The sequence below is a fragment of the Mchenga conophoros genome, linkage group LG10 (genome assembly GCF_057382185.1).
Source record: "Mchenga conophoros isolate Kocher_MC1m ecotype Shallow Benthic linkage group LG10, M_conophoros_male_GT1.1, whole genome shotgun sequence".
Lineage (NCBI taxonomy): Eukaryota > Metazoa > Chordata > Actinopteri > Cichliformes > Cichlidae > Mchenga > Mchenga conophoros.
Window position 1 is genome coordinate 18,919,185 of NC_140535.1, and position 14,938 is coordinate 18,934,122.

Here is a 14,938-nt window from a genome sequence, read left to right on the forward strand (position 1 = left end):
TTCCGCCTTCCTCTTACTTGCCTTCATCAACCATCCCCAGGGTGACTCCTTCACTTACATGCAAACACGCTGTACTTCTCTCTTCACATATCTCTCACGACTAAAGTGAACATCTACAGTAACTGTCCCTGTACTCGTGCTGATCACAGTAAGAACATTGCTATTACCTCAGTGATGCGCTTTATGGATGCTGTTTTGCATAAAATAACTGGTTTTCAAAATAGTGAAACAAAGATTTTGGTGCTCAATTCAGTGAAACAGGCAATGTTTAGCCTCAAAATACACATAAAATGCATAATGTAAAAGACCCATTATACAGAATTATTTCAATTTTATGTAAATTACCGATTCAAAATGCATCTGTCGCTTCAGTGTCGCAGGTGGATATTGATTTTAACTAATTATACATAGCTGGGTAGTGTTATCTGTTAGCTCATTGTTGAGCTGAAATATAATTATTTCAGCATATTAGAAAATAGAGTACAAAATGCAACACTTGCATCCAAAAGATACTGGCGTAGCAGCCCTAGACAAATGAACGTAACACTGTTCTTAGGTGAAGTACTTACTTAGTTTCACCACCTCTGGACATGTCTCTGCTCTCTCTCTCTTGTAGGGCAGCCGCCCCCAACCTTTTTTGGGCCACGGACCGGTTTATGTCCGACAATATTTTCACGGACTGGCCTTTAACGTGACTTAGATCACTTGGCTGTTTGTAGGTTCCAAATTGCTGCAACAGGGGAGTTGCAGGGTGCCCTGTGGAGAACAAACTGTGCAACGTCAGCACAATAACATGGTTGAACGGTGTTTCTCCTGCGTCTTCTTTACTTTTTACATTTTCATTTATTGCCTATTTTAAAAACCGACTCCAATAAACTGGAGCTGCCAGTATGTCGCGCTTTACTTACAAAGAACCTAATTTTGCCAATATCAAGTGCACCAGTTTCCAAGTGATTCGCTTATAAGGAGGAGACATGGCACTCCCAGAAATTCAAGGGTGAATTTGCTGGTAGAAGTTTAGCTACTGGGACAAAATGTCCATTGAAACCATTGAACTTAAAAATAATTTGGATAATGTTTTAAAATAAGTATCTGGAGGCATTTCAAGATGGCTGCCAAGTGGCCAGACTTGTGTCTAGAATGACTTTGATGATGCCTGAAATTAAAATGAACATTATTACTTAGAGAACTAATATCTAATTCTCATAAAAATGATAAGTTAAAACCTCCAAGTTCTTTTTGAACACACAATAAAACTTGCAAACTGCTGTAATTGTGTGCATGTTACATGGCACCAGCTCCATAGGCCCCATTTATGCTAAACTGCCTTGCAACCACCCACTATAACACAAGAAATCTCTAAGTGGGAGTCAAGAGTTCTCCTCTACTTGTAAAGTCTCTGATGCCTCTGAAATAGAAACAAGGTAGTATTAAAACTGTAATTTTCTTGTTATACTTCCAGTGATTCTTCTCTCATAGGCAACCAGTTTTTTTTTCAAATGGCTATCCACTGATATGAGTCATACATTAAGAGCAGAAAATGGTTCGCCGTACACAGCTGATTTCATAATTGCTGCTACCCAGAGCAGGCTGAATATTAAAAAAAATTAAGTGACTCTGTGGGGGAACTGCAGAATGGCTGCTTATTAAGTGTACTTGATGCTTTTTTTTCTGACAGTTCCCTTTGTTGTCTTTTATTTCAGATTGAAAGACCTTCATCGTGGTGAAAAACCATCAGAGACCGCTTTTTAACTCGCCGTAAATGCAAAATAAGAAAGGTGAAGTGAGAAAGGTTTCATGAGATGACATTTTGTCCCTGGCTTATTCAAAAGAGCCGTCATCAGACCCTGAAGAGAAAAGGCAGTGAGGGAAGTAACTTTTGTAGCTCCATAAATGGCCTCAGTACCCTGCAGGTGTCTTTGAGTGTGACAAAAATCAATTCAACATGAGCAATCCAACTAGTATCCAAGGCCTGAGGGTCAGTGTTGACAGAGGAGAAAAGATTGGAAATAAAACCCAGATCCAGTTCACTCAGTCTGGAGATGACAACGCCAATCAGTTATCCTCAATCAATGATCAAGAAAGAAGAGGTTTGTATGAGGACACGGGATACGGCACAAGCTCTATTCCTCCCTTGGTCTCTCAGAGCGACTCCCCAGAAAAGTTAGAGTTTTGGGGATCAGAGCAGCAATGCGTGGAGTCTGACTATGAACTTTTGGCACGTCAGGAGATACATACTTACCTGGGAAGCAGGAAGCAGGAGGAGAATGAGGAGGAGGACGATTGTGGAAGCATGAAAGATGGAAAAGATGAAGGTGCCATGTCAATATCATCGAGTTCAACAGCCAGCTCTGCTTCTACCGGCGTGAGGAGAAATGACAATGACAGCAACAGAGTGGAGAGTAAAATTCAGAGAGGCAAAGAGGTTCAGAAAAGGATCGCCTGTCATAGCACTGAGGAGCTAGACGCATGTGTGACAGCAGAGAAACAGGACACCAGGTCAGGCAGAGAAAGATGGAAGGGAGGTCTGAAGGAGTCTAAGTCTGAGACGAATGTGTTTGTCTCCAGCCTGTCAGCTGTTTCCCTCAGTGGAAGCCTGTCTAGTGCTCTGGATGGTGATGGAGAAACTTCTCTCGCCTCTCTGTCGAAGACCAACCCTTATCACAATGCCCAAAACACTACCTCAGCCCAGAACAGAAGAAGGGCAGCCCCTGTAGATGCCAATCAGAACTCCCCACCGATGCATCCTCAGGAGACCCTTAACCCAGCATTCTCATACCAGGATCAGAGAAAAGATGAGAGAAGTCATAGAAATGGCTTGTCCTCTGATGGAGGGCTAGGCCAAAGGAGAAAGGCTGGATTTGAGGAGAGGGTGCTGCCACCACGGCGCCAACAGCTTGTGAGGCCCCTCTGTCAGACGGAGATGGGAAGAGCGAGGAGTGCAGACTCCAACACTCAGCAAACTGAGACAGGGCAACCGTCTCCTCTTAACCTCTCTGCAGATCCACACAGTAATGGGTCAAACAGAAAGTTTACAAAAACATCTTTACGTGAACCATCTGATTTCTCCCACCTGTACAACACATCTGTAGTCTCCCAGCTGAGGCAACCCAGCCAGACATCCCAAAGGGAGACTCCACCAGCGGAAAAACAGCCAGCTACAAGTGCACGCCACAGTTCCAATCCCTCAAACCCTTCCACCTTAGAGAAGAGACCCCAGACTCAGCTTACATACAGAAGGAATTGCTCTAGTCCCAACAGAACTGGGGTTGAATCCAGGTCATCAACCCCTCCACACTCCCCTCTCAGGACACCCCAGGGCTCACCATGCAGGCAACCCTCCATGTACCTCGTTTCTAGGAATGTCTCTGGAGTGGTTAGACATATCCCTGCTGTATCAACATCAGCTCAGGGCTATGGCAACAGTTGCTTGAGAGCACCAGTCAAAACTAATATAAGCACAAGTGGAATCCCCAAAGCGCCTCTTAACAACCAGCAAAGCTCCCCCAGCTCTAACAACAACAACTCCCCCAAAGACAGCTCGCCATCACCTAAACTGAAACCTAAAGGAGTTCGCCCCAAAATCATTACCTACGTCCGAAAGAATCCTCAGTTTAAGCCTCAAGCTTCTGATGGACCGTATCAGGTATCCTCGCTACCATCCAGGCTGTCCGCATGCACCCACAGCCAAACACCCACATCTTTTAAAGACACACCTAAAGAGCCCCCAAGGCCTGATCCGGAAACCCGAGGAGCCCCAGTTCTTTGTGCCTCCAATCTGCTTTATGATAAGTACCGCCAGGAGATGCAGACAAACATTTTTCCATCAGGAATACTGAATAGGAGTATAAGGGCTCCTGGACACACAAACACTGTTCCACCCGTACACGCCCATAGCCACACAGCACCTCCAAAACTGGGCAGCAAGGCAGACAACTTCTATGGGACACCATCAGAGGTGAGTCCTGTTCACTGTAGAGATGTGATTTTAAGTCTTTCTTTGATTATGAGTCTTACGCACAGTTTATTGACTAAGCATGTTAATGCTTCCATCATGCTGATAGGCCTAGTAAACCATGTATAATTGATAACAGGCCTTTTGCATTTTATGATCACTCTCAGAGGACCTTCATTATTGCTTCTAAACCTATTTCTTATTGATACTGATTCAATAAATTCATTTTGCATTCATACTTATATACGCAGTCAAACACGAACATGGGGAAATAAATATTTAATGCTTGTTGAAGTGCAAAGTCCGCGGGGGACGAGTTAGTTTTCAGTGCTTCACATGACAATGTATGTGTGTTAGCATTTTGCCTAGAACACAGTAACACTGTTGAGAGTGTCAACATTTCAAATTTATTCCGCAGCTTCCAGTTTCCCTGCAGGACTGTTACATTTTCATTTAGAGTTAATAACATCTGATTTGCTGGGTTCCATTTTTCATCAGATTTAATTGCTTCTACTCACAATATAAGAAAAAGAAGCATGCAGCAGAGTTCCAAACTGAGGATAGAAATACTTTTTTTTTCAATAATCAGCATCATGCTGCTATTAGATTACAGGGTGCGTTGCATTTTTGCACAAAATTAAAGCTGCTACAGTATCCAGACATTGTTGCTAACAAACGTGGGTGAAAGTCTGAAGGGGGTTTTAAAGCAAACACACACAAATGTTAAAAAAACAAAAGAAAACGCTGTTATTATCTTAGTCATGAATTTAAGTGTGGCCCATACTTGAAATGCTGCAATGAAAAATGGAAAGCTCTTATGTGATTTAACTGCACAGAAATGGCTTCAGAAAACACAGCATGTCAGTTATTTTGATGGCATTTGACTCCATTTGGTGATTTTGATTTCTAGGTTGGAAGATCCGTCAGCTTGAAAGGCTGCTCCGCTGAGGACGCTCTGCAGAGCAGGACGGCTGCTCAGGCAGGAGGGAGTGGCAGTCTCCTGCGGTCTGGCAGAGGTCTGCGTCTGGGACTGGGAGCTGTCACCAGAACGGCTACGATCGCGGCCAAGGGCAGAGGACCTAGTCAAGGTCAGAGGTCAACACAAGTCTTCAGCCAGCCGGTCCAACCTGTCACCCCAGCAACTAATCAGAAAGACCCGGATAATACAGGTAAATTAAACATTTGACCAGATCTGAATTTTCCACACAGAAAGCAGCAAGGATAGCAACTGTAAATGACCTCTTTTGAGTCATCTGAGCTCATGTCAGATTCTATTTCAGCAACCCAAAATTTATGCTGCGTTACCTTTCTTCTCCTCTGCCGCACCAAGCAGTTTTGAGACCCTTTCCTCCCCTTATCAACTTGGCCCGAGATGAAGGCAGCTCATTAAAATGCGTTCTCTGAGATTAATTTTGATCTGATTGGGAATCTTTTAGAGACACTCTGAGGGGACTCGTTCCACACCAGTACGCTGCCATCACCAAAATCAAATAAATAAATAACTACTTGCTCACATTTTCCTCTTCGCGCACAAAAAATTTCCAATTCTGAGGGTTCAGATAGCATCTCTGGCTGCCGAACTCAGATTTAAGTCACAGCTCAACTGTTAATGCAATATTGGAGTCTAAAATTTTCTCATCATCCTGCACACTGCTGGCAGGCTGTGTCATTTATCACTCCCATGCATGTTTGATTTGCTGTGTAGCTGAGGGTGCCAACGCAGACACAAACTGATAACATCCGGAGAGATTTTGTACATCTACATGTGTACTTTAATATATACATATATACACAAAATACATACATACATACCCAAAACTGAACATGCACAGTTGATCAGCATAGTTTCATGATGTGCTGGGCTTCCTTATCATAATCCTTATTAATACATATGCATAGCAACTACATGCCGCTTGGCCCTCTGGGAACTAAAGCCTTTGAAGTACAAAGCAATTAACACTTAAGTGATGTCACTATCTTCCTTCTGGAATCCTCCATGCCCTTTGCATGGTTGGATAAACGGCACCTGAAATGCTGAAATTATTTGAGTTTTTCATTTTTTCTCATCAGTCTCCTGGGAAAACACTAACTAGAACCCCCCACCCCTTTATTTCATTCATCGCTGTGAATAACAACATGTGAGAGAAGAGGAAATCTCTCTGTGTCACACAGATTATAGTAGTTATGCTATAAAGTTATTGTGTAGCTGTCAAGCTACTCAAACTACTTACTTAATTACTATATAGATACGTCTAAATACTGTATTGTTTTTATAATAAGGACCTTCTTCTCATATGCAACCACAGCTTCTTCGTGCTGACACTCTCATCTACTCTAAAAGCAGTGATCCTGATGCTTTGTGCATGTTCTGCTGCAGAGGTTGTAATAAACTCAGGTGTTACATTTACATGGAATTTCAGACTCAGTGGAGGTAATCGGTGCAGGTTTTTGTGTCTCACCTTGACCTGACTCTAAAAGACTGGCGATTGTTGCACCTTTCCCAGCTGCCTATCCCATTGAATTTTTCTGGCCTAAATTACTTAATGTCCTTGCTTTCATTCAAAGGCAGTGGACGGAAATATGGTTTTGCTCACGTCTTTAGCATTGGCAAAACTCTTAGGGTTTTCTAAGGGAAAACAATTATAGCCTAAAGGACCTTTATATATAAGCTTTTTGATGGTGACTTTATCACAGAGAACTTTGAGATGTGTGGAATAAAGACACCGGTTACTGCTTTCTATATTCACAAGCAGTCTGCGGCTGTGGTATTTAGGCTATAGTTGATGATTGCCAAGCTCACTTCTCTCCGTTGTCTCTCAGAGTGAATGAGTACAGAGGAGTGGGGGTTGGGAGGATAGAATAGAAATGAGACCATTTATCTTGAATGATCCTGACCTTCTCACTCTAGAGGAGCAAGCTCCAACCTAATGAACAGACCGCATGGCACACAGACGGGCGCTAAGGATCGAGGGAGGACATGACAAGTGTGAGCAGCAGCATTGATGATGCTGGAAGGGAGCTAGACTGGAAGCTTTTTTAATTTTTCTCCCGGGTTTTCCCCTCTCTGTTCCAACAGAGTTTTATTTCTCCTTCACAAAGTTTTTCTTTCTTTCTCTTGTCCTCACGATGTGGTTGCCCCCATAGCATGCACTGGCACATGCAGCTGTGCCAAATGGAGAGGAAATGAGGGCTGCCTACCTTATCTCTGTAGCCAGCAGGGGATAAAGCTCCTCTTCCACCCAGAATCGTTCCCTGACAATAGCTTCCTATATGAGGCTGTGATTACCTTTTTAACCTCAATTTCTCTCCTTGATTCCAAACATTTTCCTTTTGTCCTTCAATAACAATAGTTTCTCTTTTTTAAAATTTACCTTCCATACCTTTCAAGTTTGGAAACGACTGCTTTTAGTCTTCGAGATAACTTTGAAGGGTTACTGATAATAAGGCAGTAAGGTTATGGGTTAGATAGATATATTAACAATGACCTAATCTGTGAGTGTCACATTGAATACCATGATAGCGCTGACATTTGAGAAACCGCTGGCCAGTAGCCCAGTCTGCAATCACCAGCAGAGCCAAACACAGCTGTTCACAGGTTGTTGTGTGTATACTTATTATATTTACTTGGCGCAGCAGTCATAGTCATAGAATGATGAACTTCCTGGTGCCCACTGAGAGCTTAGTCAACACAGGATAATGAATGGTTCACAGGGGGATAAACATCACAACTGTTGAGCTTCTTGTATATATTTTGCCTAATGAGTTTAGTCAATAAGTACTAACACACACACATACATGCACACACACAGACATCTGTACACAAAATCACTTTCCCTGTATATCAGGATTCATTTGTTGCAACTTAGATAAAAGGAGCATAAATGCAGTAGAGCCAGATATGATGAAATGCAGTGAAGTAGTTCTTTTTTTCTCAGTTCATTGCGCATGTCTTGATTCGTTTTTTAGAATTCTCAGTAATACACATGAGATAACATGATTTATGCTTGATTCTCAGATGACCAGGCTGCCACCCCACCCGCTACTACGACAGCAGCAGCCCAGCCCCAGGCTGCAGCGGCCTGCAGGTCTCTGCTTCCCAAAGCAAGTCAGTCGGGTCTTCGCCCCCCAGGTTTCAGCTCCAGCCGCCTGCCCGCGGGCCGCCTGGCGGCATTTGGCTTCGTCCGGAGCTCCAGCGTGTCCTCTGTCTCCTCGGCCCATTCTGCTGACAGCACACAGAGTGACCCCTGCAGAACAGCTCACCGTGAGTCAGCTCAAATCTGTTGACACCACCATTACCACGCGTCAGATAGAGGCCCTTCCATGCACGCGTCTGCTTTTCTATGATGCCACGTTCACGTCAAGCGAATGCCTGCCTGTTAACTTTAATGCCGACTTTATCACCACATTATGATACATTAAGAGTGATAAGCACTTAAGCGCTTTTGTTGCCTTCCACTGTGTTTTCCCTGATGAATATAGTTTGCATAAACAGCCCCCACCCACATGCATTATGTTAGGGTTTGCTTTCTCTTTGAGTTCCACCCCTCCTGCAATTTATCCTTCACTCTGAATTTTCACACACAATATCAACGTAATTATCGTGTGCAGAGACACAGATTCAAGAAGCACATCTTCCATAACACACGAGGACACCAAAGAAAAATCAGATTATAGTCACTAGCAGTGCAGTGTGTAGCTGTCAATTCGCATTAGTGTTTTATCATCAATAGGTTTGTGCACAGGCCACGTTGGTCTTTCCATTCTTACGCTTAGAGGTTTGTCAAAACGACACAGCACACATCATCGTTACCCAGACTTACCAGTAATTTTACAGGCTCTTACTGTAACTGGGTCTGTGCTGCAGATTCTGTCAGCATTAGCAGAGATAACAGCAATGCTTGTGTGAATAGTTTTCATTTTCACAGTAGCAGGGGCCTGGAAGAATTTACAGTTGTGATCCCAGTGCTGCTTGGCAGACTGGTTAGATAGTTGGCTGAATTTTGTGATGGCTGCATGTGTATTTAATGTGACCTACATAGGAAATGCTTGCTCTTCCTCTCCCAGTTACAGTTGACGTAAGCGCCTCGCTCTCACGCACATCAGGCCCCCTGTTATGTCATCGCTCCTTTCCCTCATTTCCCCCCTTGTGCTCATCCTTTTTTTTTATCCTTGTCTTTTCTTTGCCATTGGTTAAAAAGTGAACACAAACTGTGCAGTACTGAGGGAACGGCTCTCTGCAGTGCAACAGGGAAAAGAGGAATCCCTCTGGGTTTCCAAAGCAGAATGTGTTTATCTTTTTCTTCTTTTTTTTTAAACAAAGCTGCATAAATAGGGAGGTTTTATTTTTTGAAAAGCCTATGTGCTTCAGGAGAAAAAAAATGTTTTTATTGTTTTAAACTTTGTACGTATTGATGAAGGAAATAGCACTATTACTGACTAAGAGTGGGGGCACGTGTATGTGTGTCAAGCTGAAATCAGTGATTTTAAGAATCCTTTATTCATGAATATTTATTGTCTTTTGGAGCTATTTCTAAGCAACTATACATCTCAGCATCCTCAATTTAAACAACTGCAAGTACAACTTATGTGGATATGTCACCACTTGGCAAAGGTCTGGGAGAACACCCAAACTGTCACCCGTAGATGGGAGAAAACTGGTTAGGATGTTCAGTAACAACCATGGAAACTGCTGATTCATCAGCATCACTTTCCACAGTGAACAAATAATGGGTTGTTTTCTCGCCGTGGCACTGGTGCATTGCACAAAGTGGATGGAACAGTGAATTAGGACTACCTCCAAATCCTTCACCTCAAATCAACACCTAGATGGTAAAATTTGTTCATAATTAAGTGCTCTAATAGGATAATGACCAAAAGTAATCAATTTACATTCTTCATTTTATATAAAACCTTCATTTCTACAGTTTTTTTCTTAAAATAAAATATTTCAAATAATGTCGCACATAAGTGAAATTTGATTTAAGATATTTCTGCTGAGCAAACATTCATTAATTACATCAGGACACACTGCAGCTCTTCACATACTGTAATGACACACTTGTACTACTAAATCAGAGAAGAACAAACACAATGTGACATGATCTTTCTTGCTGGCACATTGTCTATTTAAAAAGCTCTCGGTATTAATGTGCAGTAGCCAATCACCTGTCGGTCAAAACTCCTTAGGCAGTTAAACCTTTATACATCAAATATACTCAGAAAGTGTAGCAGCACCTGCCAGGACAACAGAGAAGACTAGAAATTGTTAAAAGTAGTGCCTGCAGCAGAATATTCCTCTTCCTGCTGTTGAACGGCTGCAGTGTAAGGTGAAGCTAAAATGGAATAGAGGATGATAGACGTGAGAGGAGGAAGATTAAGGTCCTTTGATGTTAAGTTTTATGTGTGTGTCTGTTGGTGTGTTTGTACGTGGCATGCAGTGCGGGAGACAGAAGGGGAGAGCAGAAACATTTATTTCCACTTTTGACTCTGCGTGGTGCTTGTGGCCTTTATCAGTGAAGTATTTGAACTCTGGGCCCTTTTTGAACCCCCGACTGCAGATCCTCCTTTTTCTTTCCTGCTGTGTGAGCACTTGATGAGCTTCAAGCACAAGGTTGTCTGATGTCTTTTTGTCTTACTTTACTTTACTTTCTTGGGGGGATAAGTTTAACAGTCATACTAGCTCTTCTCTTTGCGAGATTAGGGTGAGGTTTTTTTTGGGGTTTTTTTTCGCCTGTCCCATTTGGTTCTTTAGCCATCAGAATTGTTGTCTGAAGACCAACAAGGATACCCAATGGATTTACTTTGCCAAATGGATCATCGTGGCATTGCCGTATTGGTCCATTTGGTCGATCTTTGTTTTTATTATTTATTATATTTTATTTTCAGATGTTACAGACGGGACAGACATGAGTGAGAGATAGGAAAGGGAGAAAGAAAGAGGAAGGAAAGGAAAAACAGAAGGGGAGAGGGACAGTGAGAAAGGGGGGGAGAAAAAAAATAAAAAATCTCCTGGATCACCTGTTGAGAGAAGAATAGAAAACAAGCAAAAAAAGACAAAAAAAACAAAAAACAAAGCAACATACTAAACACAACACCATCACATTAATCTAGCTAAGTGTAAACAGCAGTAAATACTAAATATTCAATGTTGTTGTGCAGCACGCAGGACAGATGTGCTTCGAAGTAGCAGCCAAGAAAGGTGTAATTTGGGTCTACGAGCAGTGAACACCCGTGTGCATACCTGTGTGGATCAGCGCGCTTGTATTCCAAAGGTTTCTCCATGTAACAATCTGCTAGGGAGTGTGGGGGGGCCACAGCCCCGTCCTCCAGGGTGTGAAGCAGGTATGGAGGAGATCAAAACTCCAGACATCCAGAGGCCCCCAGAACACAAGAAACCATGGAAGACCAACAGAGGGGCAGCCGCGCCACTGTTCCAGTAAGAGCTGAGGAGAGTCCCAGATGAGGGTTCACTCAGCAGCCGCGGAGCAGAAGCCAGGGGGAGTTGCAGTGACGCGCCCGTGAGCTCCGCCGACCGCCAGCTGTGCCTGAGTGACCGAGCCCCAGGCCGAGAGGCCGGGGGCACCCCACCCCCTAAGGGGCCCGAGCGAGCCCCAGGCTCCAGGCCCCGATAAGCGGCCGCCAAGGAGTGAGCCGGTGTGTACCTGGACGCCCACCCCCAGACACAAAGAACCACCAACGCACCGACACCTGAGGGAGTCCGCCACCGGCAGGGGAAGTGGTGGTAGGTGGAGATAGGCCTCCAAACCTTGGAGGGCCTGAGGTGTCCCCAGAGAGGTGGCGTCTGATACCCAACCTGACATATAGACACAGACATACAGGCACACACAGACACAAACATCCATTCCCACCCTCATGCTCTCATATGCACTCACTCCACACTCAACCAACGTGGAGACAGACATAAAGAGACGTTGTACACACGATCACACTCCCCAAGCGTACTCTACAAACCGGGTCTAGGTACCCTTGCTCCTGGAGGGGGGAATTGCACCCAGACCCAGGTGGTGTTACCCTTTTCCCTGCGGTGGGGAGAGGCAGACCACCCCGACTCCGTAGCAGCAGGGAGGCCCCACACTCCAGACCGCAGTCGGACGGCCAACTCCACCTAGCCCTCCCGCTCCAGCAGGCCGCAGAGAATGGGGGTGGGAGAAGACTCCAAACCTCCCTCCACCCGCTCATTGTAGTGTTGATGCATGTGTGTTCTAAGGTGCATTTAAAACCCAGGAGGGCATGGAGCTACCTGCCAAGGAGCAGCAGGTAAGCGCATAGTCCCTCCTGATAGCCCTCAATGTCTAAGTGTATTTAAAATTGAGAGGTGGGCAACGACGCCAGGGGTGAGGTGTACACCCTGATGGTAATTTGGACTCCGTGATTGTGCCCACCCCCAAGATCCTATATGTATGTGTAATGAGAGTGTGAGTAATGTGAATGTCTAAGTTGTGGGATAAGAAGAAGAAAAAAAAAGAAAAAAAAAAAGAGAGATTAGGGTGAGTTGCCATACATTTATATGTATAATGAGTTTAAAACCACAACAATAAATGTATTTAGGAGTTTCTCTAATCCACATGACAGTTCTTAGATTTGAATGCCTCACTTTTGTCCTTCAAACATACCTTCTAGTTCTTGTAAATAAATAGCTTAATCTTTGTCTCCTCTGGCCATAAAACCGTTCTCCAGCATTTGGTTTGTTTATGTGGGCAGCTACAAACTTCAGTTGGGTTCAGTTGTCCATGGCAATGTAAAACTTGCTTTACTGTGTAAAGGAATGTAGGTGTTGCAGCATTTCCCAGTTCATTGCAGACTTCAGCCTTGTCAGTTTCTGGGTTGCTCCCAAACATCCTAAGCACTTCTTCTCACCTCAGGGTGACAATTTGTGTCTTGTTCCAGACCTTGACGAAGTTGTGATACATGCAAATAACTTGTACTTAAACACAGTTGTTTGAACTGATGATGCTGGAAGCTGCATTTGCGTAGAAATGACTCCAAGAGACCTTCCCAACTTGTGTAAATCTACAGTTCTCAATATTAGATCGTCCTATGACTCTGTGTGCTTTGGTCAATCCAACGAGTCCTGCCAAAGTCAGCCATGCAGTCAGTCATGATTACTAATGAGACATTAGTAGGCATGCTTATTAAAAGGTTTAAGTGAGTGTATGTATACTTTTGACCCTGTGTGGTTTAGAGAAAATCCATAATAAATTCAAACTTGCGTATATAAACATCTGACCACAACTGTATCAAACATTAGTCAGAGATTTAGCTAACATGGGTTTTTTCAATAATATATTAAAGCTGTCAAAATACAGGAAGACTGACGTTTCATTTAAACCGAAGCCTTTCCTCAATTTGAATTTTAAATATTGTCAGTTTTACCCCCCAAAAAACGCCTTTAGAAATCTTTATATAGCTCACGGCACTTTCTGAGAGACTGGTCCGTGTTTCTGCACAAACTCATTTGTAGAGAGAGATTTGCAATACCTGATTTTCCTCCTCTGCTCTGGGATCTTTGCCCCATCTCACCACGCTCCAGCTTCGATCAAAGAACAGAAAGACTGACAGATGCATTCTCACATCCTTCTGTCAAGGATGTCAGGGGAGCTCCAGCAACCTAGTACCTACTTGTGCAGAGAGAAGCATTCCCCATTGATCAACGAGCAAAACGGACTCCGTTAGTGCTCTGGATGGTACTGATAGAAGAAATCATTAAGGAGTAACGCGTTTGGGAAAAGATTGCAGGGCACTAGTAAAGTGGGTTAGAGGAATGTCCCTGGAGTTTATACTTCCCACTGTTGTAGTTCATCCTCCAGCTCAGTGGGTTGTGTGTGTGTGTGTGTGTGTGTGTGTGTGTGTGTGTGTGTGTGTGTGTGTGTGTGCGGTGCAGGACTAGCGTAGATAGTAGCTTCAGTAAAAATAGCTGATGGCTTGTTCAACTATAAGCCATTCAACTTTATTATTACAGTGGGATGAAAAAAAGAGTCATACAGCATCAGGAAACTGGGGAAATTAATGAAAATTATTTGCAATTATTTGATACTATTAGAGCTAATTGGAATTAGGGCATTTTTCTGCATAGGAACACATAACATTCACACACTAAGCTAATACTAGGCTAAACTGCTTTGACCATAATTGATTCTTATCAGCGGTTTGTATATAAGTATACATGGAAATATGTATGAGTTAGTCTAGAGGCTAGAGTAGAGTATCTAGAGGCACATAGCTTACTCTACATGGCATTGATTAGCCATTAATTCAATCCATGCTTTAGCCCAGTGGCTGACATCTCCCAAGATGTTTCATGTGTGTGTGTGTGGATGTCTGCGTGCTTTTGCACTGAAGACACCCCTCTTGCATCCGCACATGAAAGAGGGGTGTGTGCTGTTAATTCCTCTGTGATTGACAGACTCTGTTTCATAGCTGAGAGAAGATTCCAGCAGAAGACAGTTGATTAAGCCTGTGCCTTTGAGCAACACCGACTCCATGACAGAAACTCAATCGCCAAAACAAACTGTGTATTATCAGCTCTATTTGTCTTGTCTTGCGATAATAAAATATTGTAAGAAATCAAACGAAGGGCGGGCTGGAGCGAGCAGGGAGCTGAGGGGAGAAGAAGAGCTGAAGGGAGATGCAGCGGTGAAAGCAAATTCAATGAGTCAAAATGAGCTAAGGGGAGAGAGGAAGGAAGACGGGGGAAAAAGGAGCGGAAAGCGAGGCATGCGGAGATCTGCATAGAGAGGAGAGTGAATGCCATACCCCAGATGCCATGGCTCAGATCTAGTCTCTGACTCATGCTCGCTCACTGTGAACAGATGGTTTCTGTGGTGCATGTGCGCACACACTTATAAGCATACACACACACACGCTGGTGGAGGAGAACATTAGATGGGCCAATTAGATATGGCTGGCATTCTGTGGTAGAGGAGAGAAAAAACTAACATGGCAGAGGCTTATTGAAGCGGCAGT

At 43.6% G+C, this 14,938-nt stretch overlaps 1 protein-coding gene across 2 annotated transcripts in view; it reads left to right on the forward strand.

Annotated features, from left to right (window-relative positions):
* mtus2a (microtubule associated tumor suppressor candidate 2a) overlaps positions 1 to 14,938 on the forward strand; it is a 45,128-nt gene that overhangs the window by 11,687 nt on the left and 18,503 nt on the right. For both annotated transcript variants that reach the window (XM_085289089.1, XM_085289090.1), the window contains exons 2-4: positions 1,704 to 3,958; positions 4,866 to 5,124; positions 7,971 to 8,216. In XM_085289089.1, the coding sequence (XP_085145215.1) occupies positions 1,946 to 3,958; positions 4,866 to 5,124; positions 7,971 to 8,216 (2,518 nt within the window). In that variant the 5' untranslated portion in view covers positions 1,704 to 1,945. The remainder of the gene's footprint in view (positions 1 to 1,703; positions 3,959 to 4,865; positions 5,125 to 7,970; positions 8,217 to 14,938) is intronic.